The sequence below is a fragment of the Stegostoma tigrinum genome, chromosome 26 (genome assembly GCF_030684315.1).
Source record: "Stegostoma tigrinum isolate sSteTig4 chromosome 26, sSteTig4.hap1, whole genome shotgun sequence".
In the NCBI taxonomy this organism is placed as follows: domain Eukaryota; kingdom Metazoa; phylum Chordata; class Chondrichthyes; order Orectolobiformes; family Stegostomatidae; genus Stegostoma; species Stegostoma tigrinum.
This window is the reverse complement of record NC_081379.1, coordinates 45,700,352-45,721,514: the sequence shown is the minus strand read 5'-3', so window position 1 is coordinate 45,721,514 and position 21,163 is coordinate 45,700,352. Positions and strand designations below refer to the sequence as shown.

The window sequence follows — 21,163 nt, the reverse complement described above, 5'->3', positions numbered from 1 at the left end:
GAGAGATGGGTGAGACAGCTGGGAATCGGGGTTAAATGAGGATTCTAAGTCGGTGGGATTAGCAAGAACAAGCAAAAACTCAAACCACTATGACTAATGGCCTCAAATCAATTGGAGAGAATATTAACGCTGCAGGGAAAGATGTGGAGCTAAAGCACTGGATATTCATGATGCCTGGAAGGCAAATGGATGCTGAATCATTATCTGCTCCTCTATCAGGCATGGATAGCGTGCAAGGAAAAACCGGATCATCCCAGTTCATGTGAACAGACAATCACCTTTACTCTTTCCAATTTACTAAAGAGCTGGAATCCTGTCACTTTATACTATTCTAAAAAAGACACAAAGGATCAAGCTCCAAAGACTGAACACATTGAAGAAAGGACAGAGGCACCCAACTCCCGTACCACAAAAACATGACAAAGGGGAAAATCGGTTTCATACAAACCTCTGGAGCATAAACAAAACAGGGACATTTCACGTAGTGGAATTGAGAATTATCAAATCAGCCATGATCTTACTGAATGGTAAAGCACCTACGTTGTATGGCCTTACATAGAAACATAGAAGATAGTACCAGGAGGCGGCCATTTGGCCCTTCGAGCCTGCTCTGCCATTCTTCACAATTATGAATGATTGTCTAACTCATGAGCCTAATCCTGCTTTCTCCTCATAACTTTTGATTCCATATGTCTCAAGTGCTGTATCTAACTGCCTCATGAATACATTCAATCTTTTGGCATCAACTACTTCCTGTGGTAATGAATTCCACAGGCTCACCACTCTTTAGTGAATAAATGTCTCCTCATCTCTGTCCTAAATGGTCTACCCCAAATCCTCACACTGTGATGCCTCGTTCTGGATACGCACCATCAGGAACACCCTCCTTCCGTCTACTCTGCCCAGTCCTGTTAGAATTTTATGAAGAAGAAAGTTTTAAAATCCTACTATCCCTACAGTGTGAAAGCAGGCCATTTGGCCCATCAATTCCACACTGACTGTCCAAAAAGCATCCTACCCAAACCCATCCCACATTTCCTATCCCTGTAACCCTGCATTTCCCATGACTAATCCACTTAACCTGCACATCTTTGGACCGTGGGTGGAAACCGGAGCACCCAGAGGAAATCCACGCAGACACAGGGAGAACGCGTAAACTCCACACAGACGGTCACCGGAGGGTGGGATTGAATCCAGGTCCCTAGCGCTGTGAGGCAGCAGTGCTAACCACATACCCACTGTGGCGTTTCATTGTTGGGCAAACGGCTTGGCACAGCTTTGCAGGAAGTGAAGGTGAGGCACAAAGTATACTTCCAGATCTTAGGTCTAGAGGCAGTGAGAAGCTGGGATTAATTTCTCACTGGATTGTATTTTTTTTTTAAATCAATGCATAAAGTCGTGGCTGTGGAGAAGAAAGTGTGCAGAATCCAGGGGGTGATAATGGGAACTATAGAAGCTGGAGAATCCAAGATAACAAAGTGTGGAGCTGGATGAACACAGCAGACCAGGCCAAGTGCTCCTGAGATGCTGCTTGGCCTGCTGTGTTCATCCAGCTCCACACTTTGTTATCTTAGAATCCAGGGAGTGCCTGTTTGTGGATACAGGAGAAACATGTGAGACCACAGCTAGCTGCGCAGATGGCTACATGAAAGCTCCTGTAGCACCATTTCAATAACAGCAATAACTTCTCCTGGCAGGCCAGTCAAGATGCTTTCCGGTCACATCTCACCTGCTGCTTGGTGATCTTTGCTGGACACATTTTGGGTGCTGCACTACCCCCCCCCCCCACCCCCACCCCCGCCACAACAACAGGTTTATGGGTGATGTTCTGACTTTGAAGAGGTGCCTGTCCAATCGTTAGAGTAGATGTTAAGAGTGATTGTTGTGTTCATTCAAACTCCTCAGATACAGAGATACTCCGTGACTGCAGGCAGCTCGATTCTGATGACATTCAATCTTGAGACAATATGCGACAAGTTACAGTACAGCCCCAAAAGTGCCAGGCATTAGCCATCTCAAATGACAGCAAATCTAACTTCCTTGCCTTAATATTAACACTGGCATCATCATTATCACTGACTGGAAACTGAATGGCACCAACAATACAAATACTGCAACTACAAAAGCAGGTCAGAAGCTGCCTATTCTATGGTAAGTAACTCACTCCTGACTCCCCAAAGCCTGTCCATCATCTACGAATCAGGAGTGTGATGGAATACTCCCCACTTGCCTGGATGGGTGCAGCTCCAACAACACTCAAGAAACTCAACATCATCCAGGAGAATGCAACTCTGAGTTCCCAATGAATTCTAGGCTGATACCAGATACAAGAGAATGCCTTCTCAGGGCAGGTGGGTAGATTGGGCCTGTGCACATTGAACTTTAGAAGAATGAGGGATGACTTTATTGAAACATATGAGATTCTTAGAGGACATGACAGCATAGATGTGGAAAGGTTGTTTCTTCTTGTGGGAGAGTCCAGGACCAGAGGGAATAATCACAGAATAAAGGTATCACATATTTAAGACAGCGATATGGAGGAATTTCTTCATTCAAGGGGTTGTGAATCTGCACAATTCTTTACCACAAAGGGCTGTTGAGGCTGAATCATAAAGTATATTGAAGGCTGAGACAGATTTTCAATCAGAGGGGAATTTAAAGATTATGGGGAAAAGGCAGGAAAGTGGAGTGGAGGATTGTCAGATCAGCCATGAGCTCGTTGACTGGCAGAACAGTACTGATGGGCCTATTTATGCTCCCATGGCTTATGATTAGCACCACTTCCAGAACCTTCAACGCTCACTCCCTCAGCAGTACACGCTCACTGGCAGCAGTGCATACCATCTACAAGACAGAGCTCCCCAAGGCTCATCTGACAGCACCTTCCAAACCCGTGACCTCTGTCACCTGGGAAGACAAATCCAGTAGGCACACGGGAATGCTGCAATGTTCAGGTGCCCCTCCACGGCACACAACTTGGAACTGTATCTCTGTTCTCTCTCTGTGGCTGGGCTGAAATCCTGGGGCTCCTATTCAGCAGCACTGTATGGGTACCTGCATAAATTACACTGTGGCAGCTCAAGAAGAACTCACCGTCAGAATGATAGGAGCAAAACGATCACCAATGTGCATGTACAGCAAATTAATTAAAAGGTAAGCACTTCATGCAGTAGATGGCAAATTGCACTTAGCGGTTTTCCAAATGTCACATTTAAAAATCTTGGAAAAATGGGACTTTGAAACCGAAAGGTACAACATAAATACAAGATAATAAAATGTGAAGCTGGATGAACACAGCAGGCCAAGCAGCATCTCAGGGGCACAAAAGCTGACGTTTCGGGCCTAGGCCCTACATCATGAATACAAGTTCTTTTTTGTTTCTTGGCCCATTGCAGAGGTCGACAAATCAGATTCAATGACTTTGCAGGATAGGGTAATAAAATAAGAAACACATAAATGTCCTGATTGCCAGAAGGCAAGAAAACCAGGCAGAGGTCAAATATATGACGGAGCAGATTGAAAAATGTGGCCACAGTCACTGAGTTTAAGATGAAGTGCCTCAAATCAGTGAATGGCATACTAATGTCACAATACCATGATCAGAAAATCATACTGCTCTAATAAAAGGCCGCAGCAGAAAACTTCAACTTGTCTATCCACAGAGGTTCCCTCGCCAGTGTCCCCTGCAGTTCCCAAGTTTAATATACAAACAGACTGACAGGAAGTTAACAGAAGTGGAGACATCATCAAGTTCACACGGGAGTGAGCAATGTATCAGAGTCCATTACAAATGATATTTCTGGAAGTTGGTTCTGTACATTTTTTATTGCAGTTCAATAAACAACTGAACCATCACAATCCTCATTACTTAAAGGTTGTAATTTCACACTAATGTTGCAAAATTATTGTGTAATTTTCATTTACCGTTAAATGGATCTCCCAATTTTCATTCTCCTTACTTCAGGTTTCATTTGGACTCGAGGTCATTTTCATACTACACAACTGCAAAGTTCATAAATTTTAGTCAGGCTAATAAAATTCTTAATGGGATTGTATTGGTAACCAGAAGTATAGCTTTACTGCATGGTTGAAAAATATATTGAAGTGCATGGATACCTGCCATCTATTCATTGTGTAATCGTGATGTTGCAAATCCCTCCACATTCTCTTAAAGGGAATGTACACCCTGAAAAAGTCACTCAAGTGCAAACAAAGTAATGACAAACTTCGGTTTCTTCATTAGGGATAGATGGAACAGTTTGAATACTGGCTCCAAAGTGATGATATATGTCTGGACTAGTTTGGTTTGGGTTATGTTCAGCATAGGCTGGTTGGACTGAAGGGTCTGTTTCCATGCTGTGGACTCTATCACTCTGTGTTACCTGTATTGTGAGGCTCATAAACAATAATGGGAAGAGTGGAGACTCTAACCTATTCCTCTGCTACTTAGCAAAATGTGTTCCACTGTACAAAGCTAAACAAATGTGAGGTAATTACATGCCTCAAAACTGCAGCGTCCTTTGACTAATCCTCATGGCAATTCCTTGATCTCACCAACACCAGAAAGGACGGGGGGGTTTTAATCTGAACAAATACGATAGGACATTAAATACAGCTAATTATCACTCAATAATTGCACATTGACAACAACTGTCCATTCATTGGAGAGTTAATGAGATTATTCAAGCTGGGATAAAACCAGAGGACAACCATGTAAAGCCCAAAACAAGTCACATCCACCTTAAATGGACTGATGACTGGTTACACCGCATTTGAAATGGACGAATTACCTTCAAAAGAATGTGTTGGGACTGAGATTGTCAAAACAGAATTGTCACAACTGTGCAATTATAATGTATATTTTGAAAAGAAAGCCATGTCTTTAGAAAAAAAGGACAAAGAATCTTACAAATTAGCTTCCGGATATCACATAACTAGGCTTGTGGATTTTAGTTAGAGTGGAACTAGACTGTATTTATTTCAGGAAGTTATCACAAGGGATTTTTTGAAATTTCATGGACATTTCCAGGAATAAACAGAAACTATTTGATAATAATTCTCCTGGAAGCATCGATCGCTTTTCTAAGTTGACCACAACCTGACAATGGGAGAGACAGTTAACCATGCTGGAACTATGCTGTCACAGTTTTGGAAAGTATCCACTTAAGTTTTTGACTGTTGTGAGGAACCATTTTAGTGCAGGAACCCTCAGGAAGGAATCAGCAGCACACTTAGAGAGTGGGATTGTAACAGAGAGAGAGAGAGAGTGAGAGAGACAGAGAGAGAAAGAGATAAAGCCAAGCTAGCTACATGTGTGCAGGGTAGTGAACCAGGCTCCCAAAAGCTGTACCTGCAATGTCATTAAAGCAAAATAAAGGAGACTTCACTCCCTCCCAGCACCAGTTCTGCTCAGCACACTTATAAAGGCAAGCTCCATCTCTATGACTACAGAAGATATCTCAGCTTTTGAACTCTGTCGTTCATAGTTTCAAACCTTTCCATTTGCAAAGAGAATCTTCAACCAAATATTAGGCCTGAAATAATCTGACAGACTGATCATCTTGAGAAATAACGTTTATCCTCACTTAGTTTTAAGATTTGTATCATAGTGCAGCTAATAACTTTGGCATTTCTTTTTTTAAGGTGAATAGATGTCAGCAATAGTTGTGTAATAAACTAACCTTTGATTTGTGTTTAAAGCCTAAAGCTAGGCTGCTGATTATTTTTAAACTGAAATCACTGGAAAACAAAAAAAAAGTGGGCTATATGAGCTCAACAAATTTGTAGCCCATGGAACAGTGACTCTAAAGACACACTTGGCATGATTGTGGTAGAAACAGTAGGATAATTACTTAAATTTCTCTGGTTCTTAATATGTTCTCATTGCAAAAGATTACAAAGAGCAGAATTCAAACCTTCAAAAGGTGGTTCATTGTTATGAGTTCTTTGTTTAAGTTCTGTTCCAGAGTGAACAACTGCAAACAAGTCTGGCTTCAATGCAGTCCATCAACCTGCTGATATTCAATGGCAAGAAAAACATGAGGAGACAGCTCACTTGGCTGAATGCTGGAGGCCAGTCAGTGTCTGTAGAAAGGTGTCCCATTAACAGTCTGTCTCATTGTGAAGATGGCAAGAAAAGATAAAACTGGGGATGGGAGTTGGGAAAAGGCACCTGAATAAGTAGAATTCCTCCCTACAACAACTGAGAAGCTTTCATCGACCGAAGAAATTTGATTTTGCAAGAGCTGACAGGGAATTCTCATCACCAGCTCCTGTTCAGTACAATTCAATACACAACAAAACCTCCAGCACCAAAATGATCTTTCCTGCTTCTGAGCCAAGACCTACCCTGAGTCCAGGCCACTAGAGCTTCAAGTTCAAAATATTCAGCCTCATTTTTAAACTTGCTTTGCTCCTCCAGTGAGGATAGGTAACTGCACCTCCTCCACAATAACACAACACTAAAGCCCAACAAGGACATATCCTTAGCCCCCTACTGTACTCCCTTTATATCTACGACTGTGTTGCCAAATTCTGAACAAACGCCATCTACCAGTTCGCTGCCAACACCACTATAATGGGAAGGATATTCAACAACAATAACGAGTCAAACTTCAGAAGGGAAATACAGGTAATGTATCGGCAATGTAATGCAATGAAAATGATCTGAAGGTCAGCATCGGCAAAACCAAAGAACTGATCATTGACTTCAGAAAGAAGGGGAGGAGGTCACGTCCCCACCCTAGTAAAACTGAGGTTGACGGGGTGAATAGCATCACGTTCCATGGAGTGATGATAATCAAGCAGTGACCCAGACTGAGGGTAGTTCCAGAAGCTGAAGTGTACAAACTAGCTCATCTTTAACATCAAAATGGCTTCATACCACTGGGCCAATAAACAATGGTGATGTGCTCAATGTTAAAGTGTGAGCTGATGCATTTGGGACGACTAACGAAAGGGTACCCAGACACTAGGCAATACAGCGGATCAGAGGAGGCCAAGTGTACGAGTCTGTAGAGTCTAGAAAGCAGCACAACAGGTAGATAAGATGGTTAGGAAGGCATATCCCCTGGGCTTTCTACACAAGTGCAACAGTCAAGCAGCCACAACAACGCCCCTTCTTCCTCAGGCGGCTCAGGAAATTTGGTATGTCCATAAGGTCTCACGCCATCTTTTACAGATACACCACTGACAGCATACTGTCTGAGTGCGTAGCAGCCTGGTACAGCAACTGGTCTGCACAGGCCCATAAAAATCTACAGAAGCTGGTGTGCACACACCAGACCAACATAGAAGCCAACCATCTATGGACTCCCTTCATACAGCTCGCTACTGCAGAAAGCCTGCCAACATCATCAATGACCCATCCCACCCGGTCATTCTTTCCCACAACCTCTTCCATCAGACAGAAGATACAGAAGTCTGAACACACACACACCAGCAGGTTCAGAAACAGCTTCTTCCTGGCTGTTATCAGACTAATGAATGGACTTTCCAGCCTCAAATAACGCTGATCTTGCTAACATTGATCTTGCCTACCGCATGCGTTATGTAATGTAGCCTGTATGCCCCTGTCTAAGTCTTTTTGATCTGTACATCCTTTTACTTACTATGATCTGCCTGTACTGCACAGAAACAAAGCTTCTCACCGTATTTGTGCACATGCGGCACCGTGGCACAGTGGTTCACACTGTGGCCTCAACACCAGGGACCTGGGCTCGATTCCACCTTCAGGCGACTGACTGTGTGGAGTCTGCACATTCTCCCCCTGTTGTCTGTTTCCTCCCACAGTCCAAAGATGAGCAGGCTAGGTGGACTGGCCATGCTAAATTTCCCGTAGTGTCCAGGGATGCATAGGTTAGGTGGGTTTATAGGTGGAATGGGTCTCGGTGGGATGCTCTGAGATTCAGTGTGGACTTGTTGGGCTGAAGGGCCTGTTTCCACACTGTGGGGATTCTATGAAATCAATCCTTGTTGTTACACCCTTCGAAAATCTGTGCAATCCTCCAAAACTGGCATCTTATACATTTCAACATTTCCTTCGTCCATCCCCACTGGCAATCACTCCTTTCTAGCCCCCAAGCAAACCCCACAGCACCTCCCAACCAGCTCCTCCCCCAGCCCCTTGAATGTTATGACATTTCATGTGTTATTCTAAATACTTATTAAACGTTGAAAGTTCTTGCCTCTTTTAGATAGTGAGTTCCGGATACCCATAACTCTCTGAGCAAGAAAAGGTCTTCCTCAAATCCCTTCGAGGCCTCCTGCTCCTGCTGTTAAAACTCTGCCTCCTGTTAGTGACCCCTCTACTAAAGGGGAAAAGTATTCCTCAATCTACCCTATGCCACTCAGAACTTTGTACACCTCAACCGGATCCCCCTCACACTTCCCTATTCAAAGGAAAGCAACCCCAGTCTCTCTTCAGAACTGAACTATTCCAAGATGCTGGTGATTCTCCCCTGCACCCTCTCTAGCGCAATCACATCCTTCCTACAGTGTGGTGACCAACACTGCACATTGGTTAGACCACAGCTGGTGTACAATGCTGGTCCATCATAATGGTCTTGCTTGGGTATTCAGTGACTGACTCAAAGCCCATATGCCTTCCGAAACACCTTATCTACCTGTTGTGCTGCTTTCTAGACTCTACAGACACGCACACTTGGCTCCCTCTGATCCGCTGTACTGCCTAGTGTCTGGGTACCCTTTTGTTAGTCGTCCCAAATCCATCAGCTCACACTTTAACATTGAGCACATCACCATTGTTTATTGGTTCCGTGGCATGAAGCCATTTTGCTGTTGTTAAAGATGAGCTAGTTTGTACTCGGTAGTTCCAGAAACTGAACTCAGTCTGGGTCATCGCTCGTCTGCTCTGTTGTGCACAATGCATCTCAGGAAGGAAATACTGACCTTGGAAGGAGTGCAGCATGACTCGGGTGGATCTACGGATTCACCTAAAGGGATTATATATCAAGTACAGATGGCAAATTTTAAGCTTGTAATTCCCAAAGTATACAAAGTTTAGTGTAACCTCGTGATTGAGGCACTGGGCTCAGGTTGGGTCATTCCTTTACTTGCTGAAGCCTGGTGAATTCTGGGCTCTTTCTGAGGGTGTGGGTTCTAATCTCACTCCTGACATTCACCTTCAGGGCCATTGTGGTGCAGCGCATCGCAGCCTAAAGTCTTGGGTTCAAGTCATACCTGCTTGAGGAGGTGCATTAGAACACAGCTAATGTGGGCTTTAATTAACTTAAAGGATGGATCTGGTAGATACAGGAGTTTATTCCTGGTGGGTCCACACCACTTCTTCACAAAAACAGTACTGGAAATCTGCAACTCTTCCCCAGTTGACGCTGATGGTCAACAAAAAGACGTGAAAAGGAGATGGATAAGCGTAGTTATGCAACTAAAGTAGGTCAATTAAGACACGGTAAAGATCAACTATCTAACTGAATGGCAGGATGGTCATGGTGGACTGAATGGTCTCCTCCCGTTCCTGTGACACATTCTTAGGATGATTTACATATGTTGTTTCTATTGGCATAACATGATGTGCACACCATCTACCTGTAAAAACGCATCTCCTTCGCTTAACCGAGAAAATCCATGCATGCTGTGCAGTGCTGAGGTCCAGACTTGACATGCTGCAGGTTAACAGTGATAAGGATAGGCTGGGATAACAAAGTGTGGAGCTGGATGAACACAGCAGGCCAAGCAGCATCTCATAGGCTGGAACGTAGTTTTACCGTAGTGTAGGAGGTTGAGGGACGACTTTATAGAGGTTTATAGAATCAGGAGGGGCATAGACAAGGTGAATGGCAGGCAGGTGTCTTTTCTCTAGGGTGGGGGGCTTTCAAAACGCAGGGGGGGCTATCTTAATGTGAGAGGAGAAAGATTTTAAAAAAACAGAGAGTAGTTCTTGTGTGGAATGAACTTCCAGAAGAAGTGGTCGATGCAGGTACAGTTACAACATTTGAAAGACATTTGGATCAGTACATGAATGAGAAACGTTTGGAAGGATATCAGCTAAGTGCAGGAAGGTGGGACTAGCTTAGTTTGGGGCTACGGTTGTTGTGGACTAGTTGGACTAAAGGGTCTGTTTCTGTGCTGTATGGCTATATAAAAGCTTATTTGTCGTATGTGCACACACCCCCAGCAGAAAGTGCGAAAGTAGTCTCTAAACTCTTGTCTAGTTTGGACCACCCTAGTCACTGGGGCATTGGATGGCAAAGGTCCCTGCGACTGTTTACTCCCCAGTATCCCACAGCTGTGCTATAAACAGGAAAGAACGGTCTCATTGTAAACTGGGTCAGTGATGGTGTTTGGACAGACGCTTGTTGCTTGATGTACAGTTTTGTAATCAGAAGGAATTCGTCATAAGAAATGTGAAACCTTGACAGATTTTTCAGCCATTCTGACCATGTGTGTAACTTTACACAGATATCAACTTGGCAAGGTAGAGCTGCACTCACCTTAAACAATGGCACGGCATGAAGAGGCTGTTCACCCATACACACCAGGTCAACACCAATACCTGCACACAGCAAAGAAATGTTAAAGAGTGTCCTCAGGAACCGACTGCTTTCCTTAAAAGAAAAATCAGAGGAAGCAAAGATTCTCCATTCTTGGTCTGATGGAGTCCAAGTGTTGCTTCGTACAGACAGAGGGGGATTTTAGTGAAGGCGGCAACAGCATAGTCTCTCACTCTCTGTGATGTAAAAATGCTGTAATGGTGCTCTGTACGCATGTTATCAATTTTGGTCTCAGAAACACAGTTACACCCTGGACAACTGCCTGACAGCACTTATTCCCCACAGAGAAGTCAGTAGCAGCAGCCCCTTGTACTGGCTGGACCGATCCACCCTCGGATGATTGTCTGTGTGGAGTTTGCACATTCTCCCTGTGTCTACATGGGTTTCCTCCAGGTGCTCCAGTTTCCTCCCAGAGTCCAAAGATGGACAGTCTAGGTGGATTGGCCACGGCAAATGCAGGGATAGAGTGGAGGGGCGGGTCTGGGTGGGATGTTCTTCAGAGGGCTGGTGTGGACTCAATGGGCTGAATGGCCTGCTTCTACACTGTAAGGATTGTGTGTTCTGGAAGCCAGGCTGGTGCGATCCTGAGAACAGCTCAATACAATCAAGTTGGAGGAGACATGCTGGGGATTAAAATGGATGGTTTCTGAATATGATCAGGGGCATTGTGTTGTGTGATTAACCTGCTCCCATTGACTGAACTTTGCACTGTTAGCCCACTGAAGTGATCGTTGCATATACTGAGTATTAATCATGTTGTTTAATGGATGCATCTGTTCAGAACCCTACTTAAATCTAGCCTGCATGTCCTAAACAGAAGGTGCATTCATCCCTGCTGGAGCTGTTGGTAGTCACACAGCAGTGAACCGGGCTTGGCACAATAATGGGAAAGAACAGAGTTTAAGGTGTTCTGATGCTACACTTAACAAAGGAGGTGGAAGAGTAGTGTCCTTTATCAAAAAGAAACAAGGAGACCCTCCAAATATAGGTACCAAAGCAACTGAGCTCAGAGTGTCAGGAAGTTCATAAGGTTGTAAGGCTGTAAGGTGCAGGAGCAGAAGTTGGCCATTCAGCCCATCAAGTCTGCTCCACCATTCAGCATGTTCAAGGGTGATCTGATAATCCTCAACTCCACTTTCCTGCCTTTTCCCCATAACTCTCATTTCTCTTACTGATTAAAAAGCTACTTCAGCGTTCAATATGCCTTCTAACCCAACATCTACGATGAAGAATTTAATAGATTCACTGCCCTCCAAGAGAAGAAATTCCTCCTCAAACTGTGTCCTAATTGAGACAGCTCTTGTTCCAAGATTATGCCCTCTGGTCTGTGACTCTGCTACAATGGGAAACAACCTATCTACATGTAACCCTGTCAAGTCTCTGAAGAATCTTACATTTTTCAACAAGGTCACCTCTCATTTTCTAATGAGTACAGGCCCCTCAATATCTCTTCATTAGAGAGTCACTCAATACCTGGTGTCATCCTAGCGACCTTCTCCAGACTGCCTCCAATGCCAGTACATCTTCCCTTAGGTAAGGGGCCCGAGGCTGTTTGCAGTTCTCCATCTGTGGATCTGATGAGTGTCTTGTTTAGTTTTAGCAAGACCTCCTGCTATTTATAAGGAACTTATGAAATCTCTCATTTTGTACAAGTATAGAAACTAACCCAAGAAGTGTCTGGGTCACTCAGGTCAGGCTTCCATGTTGACATTCCAAGGGAAACTTGCGATTCATGTGTGCGTTCAGAAACAGCCAGGAGATGAGAGTGGTGTCATGCAAACAGGTCTAGAGCTAGTAGGTGACTATTTCATATCCAGTATTAATTGGCAGAAAGGTTCAAACAACTGACCAACATAGTGCAGAAACAAAATACTTCTTTAAGAAATGGGTGTGTGTGCGTATGCGGGAGTTGGGAGAGGGTGGGTAGATGTTGGCATCCTTATCAAATGGGAGTGCTTTCCAGGCTGCAGCCTTCTTCAGATAGATGATGAACCAGATAGGAAGAAGGCGGCCTAGGGAAAAGTCCCCTAACACTGTGGCTAGAGAGACTGACATACGCTGTGGTATTCATCCATCGTCTGCTGTCAGCAAACTGCCCTTAACTTGCCCAAGTCACATACATGAGTTAATTTGACAGAGGAAACAAAAAAATCATATCTGAACTGCTGTTACTGAATAAACTGTCTCAAAGTTATTTGCCAATGGTCGATGGTCTATCTTTAGTAACTATGGCCCCGAATCCAAAAATATTAACATTGGTATCAGGAGTTGGATACACAAGGGTCTATGTGTAATTGGCCATCAATCCGGGAACTGAGAAGCAACAGTCTTGGACAGATCAAATTATTTGAAGTTGTTTGAAATCTTGTTATATTTGCTGTCGTCGGTCGACAAAAAGTACAGCATTCTGCTCAAATCACAGATGTGAGCACACGGCATGAAATCCTAACCAGCCGGCTAAAAGGGTCATCATTTCTCGGTCAGTTTCTCCAGGTCTTTGGACGCCAACCACTCGAAGCCCATGGCTGCACGAGTTTGCAGCCACCAGATGAGTCTCAGCAAGAAATGGCTCTTAAAAAAATTTTTAGTTTATTACATGAAAGTGAAAACCACATGCACACAACCCCACAACGCCCACACAGACACATACATACACATACTTGTGCACTCGCACACCCACACACACACTCATGTGCACGTATACACACGCGCATGCGCATACACACACACTCATGCGCCTGTGCGCGCACACTTAAGCGCACACACACTCATGCATACGCATACACTCAGATATATACACACATATATGTATATATCTATAAATTCCCATTCCTTCCTTCCTCTGCACCTCATTAAAGATGACTAAACATGCCGAGTGAACAATGAAACATGGAAGTATGTCGAAGCCCACCGTTGTCGATCATCCGTTGTTTGGTGAGAATCATCAGCAGCCGATCAACTTCAAACACTCCCACTCCAGGTGTGATAACAACAGACATCTGGCCAGTGCGGTCGAAGTTTCTGTTTATGTAATGCTTGTCAAACACTAAAGGAGGAAAGGAAATATTTCCCATGAACACGAAACAAATGAGACACAAGGCCTAATATGTACATCGAATCAGCTGACTTCCATTGTATTGTCCAGGGTACTACAAGGTAACACAACAGGATAACTTATGGCGTTCTGTGCCCAGGAGATGAGAAGAAACTCATTAACTCCAAGGACTGTGAACCTTCGGAATTCTCATGGATTCCTCACAGTTTCCTAGATTTTTCGTTTAAATCAACAGCGTCTTGGTCTCTCGTAGGAACAAGGGGTACTGGAAATAGGTGAATAAGTCTTTGATCAGTTATGGTGGTACTGAGCAGAACAGATTTGAAAGACTGTATGGTCCACTCATGCTCTTATTTCAGACGTTCTTAAAATGTTTTGAGTGCGAGCAGCAGCGGAGGCAAGACGGACCCGGAAGACTGCAGCTAAGGTAAAGCAGTTTATTTTTAAAATTACTTACCGGTAGCGGGCAGCGGTGTTTTTTTTTTCCTCTTTCAGAGAAGGAGCGGGAGCATCAGAGGAAGTGACGAGGACCAGAGGGGCAGCCGGGAAGGAAAGCAGTGACCATATATATCAGCAAGGCCAGATATAGCCAGAAATAGGTTTGAGGATATAAAAAGTGATTTCAGGGAGTTAGGATGGAAGCTGCAGAGCAGGACGAACAGAGTAGTGTTCTCTGGTTTACTACCGGTGCCACGAGATAGCGAGGTGAGGAACAGGGAGCGGGCGCAGCTGAACACGTGGCTACGCAGCTGGTGTAGGAGGGAGGGTTTCAGATATGTTGATAATTGGGATGCCTTCTGGGGAAGGTGGGACCTGTACAAGAAGGACGGGTTGCATCTGAACTGGAAGGGGACCAATGTCCTGGGTGGAAGGTTTGCTCGAGTAGTTCGAGAGGGTTTAAACTAGTATGGCAGGGGGGTGGGAACCTGAGCTGTATACCAGAGGTGAGCGTTGATGCAGGTGAGGCAGTAGCAAGAGGTAGACCAGCTAGTGGGAAGGATTTTCCTGGGAAGGAACCAAGGGATCGGTTAAAGTGTGTTTGCTTTAATGCAAGGAGTATCAGGAATAAAAGTGATGAACTTAGAGCATGGATCAGTACCTGGTGCTATGATGTTGTGGCCATAACAGAGACATGGGTTTCTCATGGGCTGGAATGGTTGCTGGATATTCCAGGGTTTAGAACATTTAAAAAGAATAGGGAGGGGGGAAAAAGAGGAGGGGGTGTAGCACTACTAATCAGAGAGGGTATCACAGCTACAGAAGCTTCCATTGTCGAGGAAGATCTGCCTACTGAGTCAGTATGGGTGGAAATTAGGAACAGCAAGGGAGTAGTCACCTCGTTAGGGGTTTACTACAGGCCCCCCAATAGCAGCAGGGAGATTGTAGAAAGCATAGGTCGACAGATTTTGGAAAAGTGTGGACGCAGTAGGGTTGTTGTAATGGGTGACTTTAACTTTCCTAATATTGATTGGAACCTCCTTCGAGCAGAAGATTTGAATGGAGCTGTTTTTGTAAGGTGTGTTCAGGAGGGTTTCCTAACGCAGTACGTTGACAGGCCGACGAGGGGAGAGGCCATTCTAGACTTGGTGCTCGGAAACGAGCCGGGGCAGGTATCAGATCTTGTGGTGGGAGAGCATTTTGGTGATAGTGACCATAACACACTCTCATTCTACATAGCTATGGAGAAGGAGAGGATTAGGCAGAATGGGAGGATATTTAATTGGGGAAGAGGAAACTATGATGCGATTAGACACGAGTTAGGAAGCATGGACTGGGAGCAGTTGTTCCATGGTAAGGGAACTATAGACATGTGGAGATGGTTTAAGGAACAGTTGTTGGGAGTGATGAGTAAATATGTCCCTCTGAGACAGGCAAGACGGGGTAAGATAAAGGAACCTTGGATGACGAGAGCGGTGGAGCTTCTAGTGAAAAGGAAGAAGGTAGCTTACATAAGGTGGAGGAAGCTAGGGTCAAGTTCAGCTAGAGAGGATTACATGCAGGCAAGGAAGGAGCTCAAAAATGGTCTGAGGAGAGCCAGGAGGGGGCACGAGAAAGGCTTGGCAGAAGGAATCCGGGAAAACACAAAGGCATTTTACACTTACGTGAGGAATAAGAGAATGGTCAAAGAAAGAGTAGGGCCGATCAGGGATAGCATAGGGAACTTGTGTGTGGAGCCTGAGGAGGTAGGGGAAGCCCTAAATGAGTTTTTTGCTTCTGTCTTTACGAAAGAAACGACCTGTGTAGTGAATGAAACCTTTGAAGAGCAGGTGTGCATGCTGGAATAGATAGAGATAGAGGAAGCTGATGTACTGAAAATTTTGTCAAACATTAAGATTGACAAGTTGCCAGGCCCGGATCAGATTTGTCCTCGGCTGCTTTGGGAAGCGAGAAATGCAATTGCTTCGCCACTTGCGAAGATCTTTGCATCCTCGCTCTCCACTGGAGTCGTACCTGAGGACTGGAGAGAGGCAAATGTAATTCCTCTCTTCAAGAAAGGAAATAGGGAAATCCCCGGCAATTATAGACCGGTAAGTCTCACGTCTGTTGTCTGCAAGGTGTTAGAAAGGATTCTGAGGGATAAGATTTATGACCATCTGGAAGAGCATGGCTTGATCAAATACAGTCAACACGGCTTTGTGAGGGGTAGGTCATGCCTTACAAACCTTATCGAGTTTTTTGAGGATGTGACTAGGAAGGTTGATGAGGGTCGAGCTGTGGATGTGGTGTATATGGACTTCAGTAAGGCATTTGATAAGGTTCCCCATGGAAGGCTCATTCAGAAGGTCAGGAGGAATGGGATACAGGGGAACTTAGCTGCTTGGATACAGAATTGGCTGGCCAACAGAAGACAGCGAGTGGTAGTAGAAGGAAAAGATTCTGCCTGGAAGTCAGTGGTGAGTGGGGTTCCACAGGGCTCTGTCCTTGGGCCTCTACTGTTTGTAATTTTTATTAATGACTTGGACGAGGGAATTGAAGGATGGGTCAGCAAGTTTGCAGACGACACAAAGGTCGGAGGTGTCGTTGACAGTGTAGAGGGCTGTTGTAGGCTGCAGCGGGACATTGACAGGATGCAGAGATGGGCTGAGAGGTGGCAGATGGAGTTCAACCTGGATAAATGCGAGGTGATGCATTTTGGAAGGTCGAATTTGAAAGCTGAGTACAGGATTAAGGATAGGATTCTTGGCAGCGTGGAGGAACAGAGGGATCTTGGTGTGCAGATACATAGATCCCTTAAAATGGCCACCCAAGTGGACAGGGTTGTTAAGAAAGCATATGGTGTTTTGGCTTTCATTAACAGGGGGATTGAGTTTAAGAGTCGTGAGATCTTGTTGCAGCTCTATAAAACTTTGGTTAGACCGCACTTGGAATACTGCGTCCAGTTCTGGGCGCCCTATTATAGGAAAGATGTGGATGCTTTGGAGAGGGTTCAGAGGAGGTTTACCAGGATGCTGCCTGGACTGGAGGGCTTATCTTATGAAGAGAGGTTGACTGAGCTCGGTCTCTTTTCATTGGAGAAAAGGAGGAGGAGAGGGGACCTAATTGAGGTATACAAGATAATGAGAGGCATAGATAGAGTCGATAGCCAGAGACTATTTCCCAGGGCAGAAATGGCTAGCACGAGGGGTCATAGTTTTAAGCTGGTTGGTGGAAAGTATAGAGGGGATGTCAGAGGCAGGTTCTTTACGCAGAGAGTTGTGAGAGCATGGAATGCGTTGCCAGCAGCAGTTGTGGAAGCAAGGTCATTGGGGTCATTTAAGAGACTGCTGGACATGCATATGGTCACAGAAATTTGAGGGTGCATCCATGAGGATCAATGGTCGGCACAACATTGTGGGCTGAAGGGCCTGTTCTGTGCTGTACTGTTCTATGTTCTATGTTCTATGTTCACTGTCTGCCAGCTGTGAAGAGCTTGAGTTAGGTTATGAGAGGGCGAGTATGGAATTCTTGGTCTGTGGTTAGACATCACAAAACCTCTCATCCTGGTCGATGATATCACAGAACGTGGAAGCCTGTCTTTGCTACATATACTATCACAGCAATTCCTCACTCTTGTTCCCAGGAAAATGAACCCAACTAAGATTAAATCGCACCCAAGAGTAACTCTTGTCCATATGCTCAACTTAAGGCTACAGTAAATGCTTTGGTACAGTTATGCAATCCATCATCACAGATAGACAGAGAATATATCAAGCTTTATCATTATCCTTCTGTCCTCGCTCCAATTTATATTGAATACAGCTCCTGTACATTGGCAGTATCTCACACAAGCTGTGACAGAGCACGTGGGAGAGTTCTTTAACAAAAAGGACCACGGAACAATAGGAGTTAGACTTGCTCCGTTTACACTTCATAGTGGAAGACACTACACAGTGATGTCAAGGCACCACCGTCTTACCAGGAAATTGAGCATGGCCAAACACTCTGGAACTCTGGGATTGTCCACCATGTCAGGTAAAGGACACAACTAACAAGTTGGTCATTCTCCTTGTTTAAATGTGTTGGCTTTTAGGTCAAGTCACGTCACCATAGTCTTACCAGACCATAGAGCTGCTCTTTCATTCGTGAGTAATGGCTGGTGCTGGTTTCAACTGAGGGCCACCATACCTCAACCGAAGGGAGAGGTTCAGAAGGAGAGTCCTTCATAGTAACCTAAGCAGGTGATGGGAATTGAACCCATGCTGTTGGCACAATGCTGCTTTGTAAACCGACCGTCCAGCCAACCGAGCTAAACTGACCCGATCCTATTACCAGCTCATTTCTCCCTGATCAGCCCAGGATCAATGAAATCAATTTTATGTCACTACTGTGATGCTTGGGTTTCCCTAGTTTGTTGAGGTTGGAACCACAGCTGCCAATGTCTCTCAGGGAACCTAGCCCATGCAGATCTGTAGACGTGCACACTCACAGACACACAAACCCATACCATTGAAGGAGAGATTGATGGCCTCCAAATAGTTTCCTTGAGCTGCCGTAGAATTCTGTCCACGTGGAAAACCATCTAAGGAAGGAAGCAAAGCAGCAGATTGTACCATCAGCTAGTATTCACCCTGGTTGTTGCCCACTCTTTGGTGCTGGTGTTAACATGCAGCGAGTGGGTAAAAATCCAGCTCTCTTTTAGACTGGGATGGTGACCAGATGGTGATTTCAAAGCTGAAAACTGCATATAACTGTCCCTGACATTCCACATGCCTCAAGCTAAAGCAGAAGAGATGGATGTTGTTGCCAGTTGCTACTCCATGGCACCAGCAACAAGTGTAAAGCTCCATCATCTCGACTGAATTCTTAAGGAGAGTGGACAACTCAGCATGGACCAGCAATGCAACTCCCAAACCACAACGGCCAGAAAGGATACTCCTCAAATGTCACGCTTATGATACCAGAAGCTGTCAAATGTGTGATTAGAACAATGTCAACAGAACTCAGGGAAAAAGTGTTTTGTTGTACAACTTCCCCACCCCCTTCATATCTCGGTTCCACTCTGTGACAGTAGTTCACCATATCAACTGCAATGTTGACCGCCAGATATTTTGACTGGAGGACAATGTTCATTGTCAGAAGGGCTCCTGGTTCTGTTGGAGGGTCGTGGGTTTAAGCCACCCCTGACCCTAGAGATTCAAACTCACTGCAGGCTGATGCTGCAGCACAGAACTGAGGGACTCAGTCTGCATTGCTGGTGGGTCTACCTTTCAGACAAAAGTTTCAAACACTCAAAGATAGGTACCTTTCCTTTGCAGAGCAGGGGTAAACTTGTCACAACTTATCTGTCAATGAGTCACAAAACAAATTACCTTAGCAGAAATATTTGTGTCATTTACAGCCACAGGTAAGGTGCCAGAGGACTGAAGGGTGGACAATGTTGTGCTTTAATTGAGAAAGGCTGTACTGAGAAGCCTGGGAACTGTAGACCAGTAAGTCTGACATCAGTGGTGGAAAAGTTGTTGCAGGGATTCTGAAAGATAGGATTTATATGCATTTGGAGAGGCAAGGGCTAATTAGGGATGGTCAGCATGCCTTTGTGTGTGGGGAATCGTGTTTCACCAATTCAACTGAGTTTTTTGAGGATGTGACCAAAAAGATTGATGAGGGCAGAGCAGTAGACATTCTCAAACCTTTTGCTAAAGTCTGTGTAGACAAGGTTCCACGTGGTGGACTAATTAGTAAAGTCAGGCCACACGGGACTCAGGGTGAGCCTGTCAACTGGAAGCAAGATTGGCATCACAATATGAGACAGAGGGTGGTGGTGGAGGCTGTTTTTTTGAACTGGAGGCCTGTCACCAGCAGTGTTCCAGGGGGATCATCATCGGATCCACTTTTGCTTCTCATTTATCGAAACAATTTGGGTGAGAGTATAGGAGGCATGGTTAGTAAAGCTTGCAGGTGACACCAAAAAGTGGTGGTATAGTTGGCAGTGAAGAAGGTTATCTAAAATTACAAAGGGCTGTTGCTCAATTGGGCCAATGGGCTGAGAAGCGGCAGATGGAGTTTGATTTGGATAAATGCGAGGTCCTACATTTCGGTAAAACAAACAAGGGCAGAACTTATGCAGTTAATGGTAGGGCCCTGGACAGCATTATTAAACAGATAGACCTAGGGGTTCAGGTATGTAATTCTTTGAAAGTTGCATCACAGGTAGTCGGGGTGGTTAAGGCGGCATTTGGCACACTTGCCTTCATTGCTCAGGCCACTGCCTGTGGGGGTTGGGGCGTCATGTTGAGGTCGTACAGGATGTTGGTGAGATCTCTTCTGGAGTATTGTGTAAGTGTTATAGGAAGGATCTTATTAAATTGGAGAGGGATCAGAAAACATTTACCAGGATGCTGCTGGGAACGGACAGTCTGAATTATAAGGAAAGGCTGGACAGGCTGTGATTTTTTTCCACTGGAATGCAAGAGTTTGAAGGGTGACCTTATTGAGGTTTACAAAATCACGAGGAACAAAGATAAGGGCAACAGTAAAGGTCTTTTCCCTGGGGCGGCAGAGTTCAAAAGGTGGGGGCTGGTGTATTTTTAAGGTGAGAGGGGCAAGATTTAACAAAGGACCTGAGGGGCAACTTTTTCCACACAGAGGGTGGTTCATGTGTGAAATGAACTGCCAAAGGAAGCACAGGTACAGCAATAACATTTAGAAGACATTTGGATAAGTACTTGAATATGAAAGGTTGAGGTGTATATGGGCCAAATGCAGGCAAGTGGGGCTTGATTAGTGTGAGAAATTTTGTCAGCAGGAATGATTTAGACCAAAGGGTCTGTTTCTATGCTGTATGACTATGACTCTACCTAAATATGACCTCATTGCTGTCAGTGGGATCATGCTATGCACAAATTAGCTGCTACTGTGGGTTCTGGAGTTCTCGGATTGTCCAGCTGATTTACAAAGAGTTAGTCTGCTTGTGGACTTTAGACCCATGTTGCAAGGCTTCAAGTAAATCCATCTCAAAATTAAGGTCAAACAACCCAAGGTGGCCTGCTTCTGGATAAGACCACGTACGCAGCAACGTAAAGGTCCCTGAGCAATACAGCCATCCCAATGTTGGCAGAGCCGTGATCCCACTGAATTAATAATCAATTTGGTACAG

The 21,163-nt window shown here is 44.8% G+C and overlaps 1 protein-coding gene across 4 annotated transcripts in view; it reads right to left on the bottom strand.

The window, feature by feature from the left end:
* depdc5 (DEP domain containing 5, GATOR1 subcomplex subunit) overlaps window positions 1-21,163 on the bottom strand; it is a 177,219-nt gene that overhangs the window by 111,901 nt on the left and 44,155 nt on the right. For all 4 annotated transcript variants that reach the window (XM_048556254.2, XM_048556255.2, XM_048556256.2 and 1 more), the window contains exons 13-15: window positions 18,512-18,586; window positions 13,444-13,578; window positions 10,473-10,534 (exon numbers count right to left, since the gene is read on the bottom strand). In XM_048556254.2, the coding sequence (XP_048412211.1) occupies window positions 10,473-10,534; window positions 13,444-13,578; window positions 18,512-18,586 (272 nt within the window). The remainder of the gene's footprint in view (window positions 1-10,472; window positions 10,535-13,443; window positions 13,579-18,511; window positions 18,587-21,163) is intronic.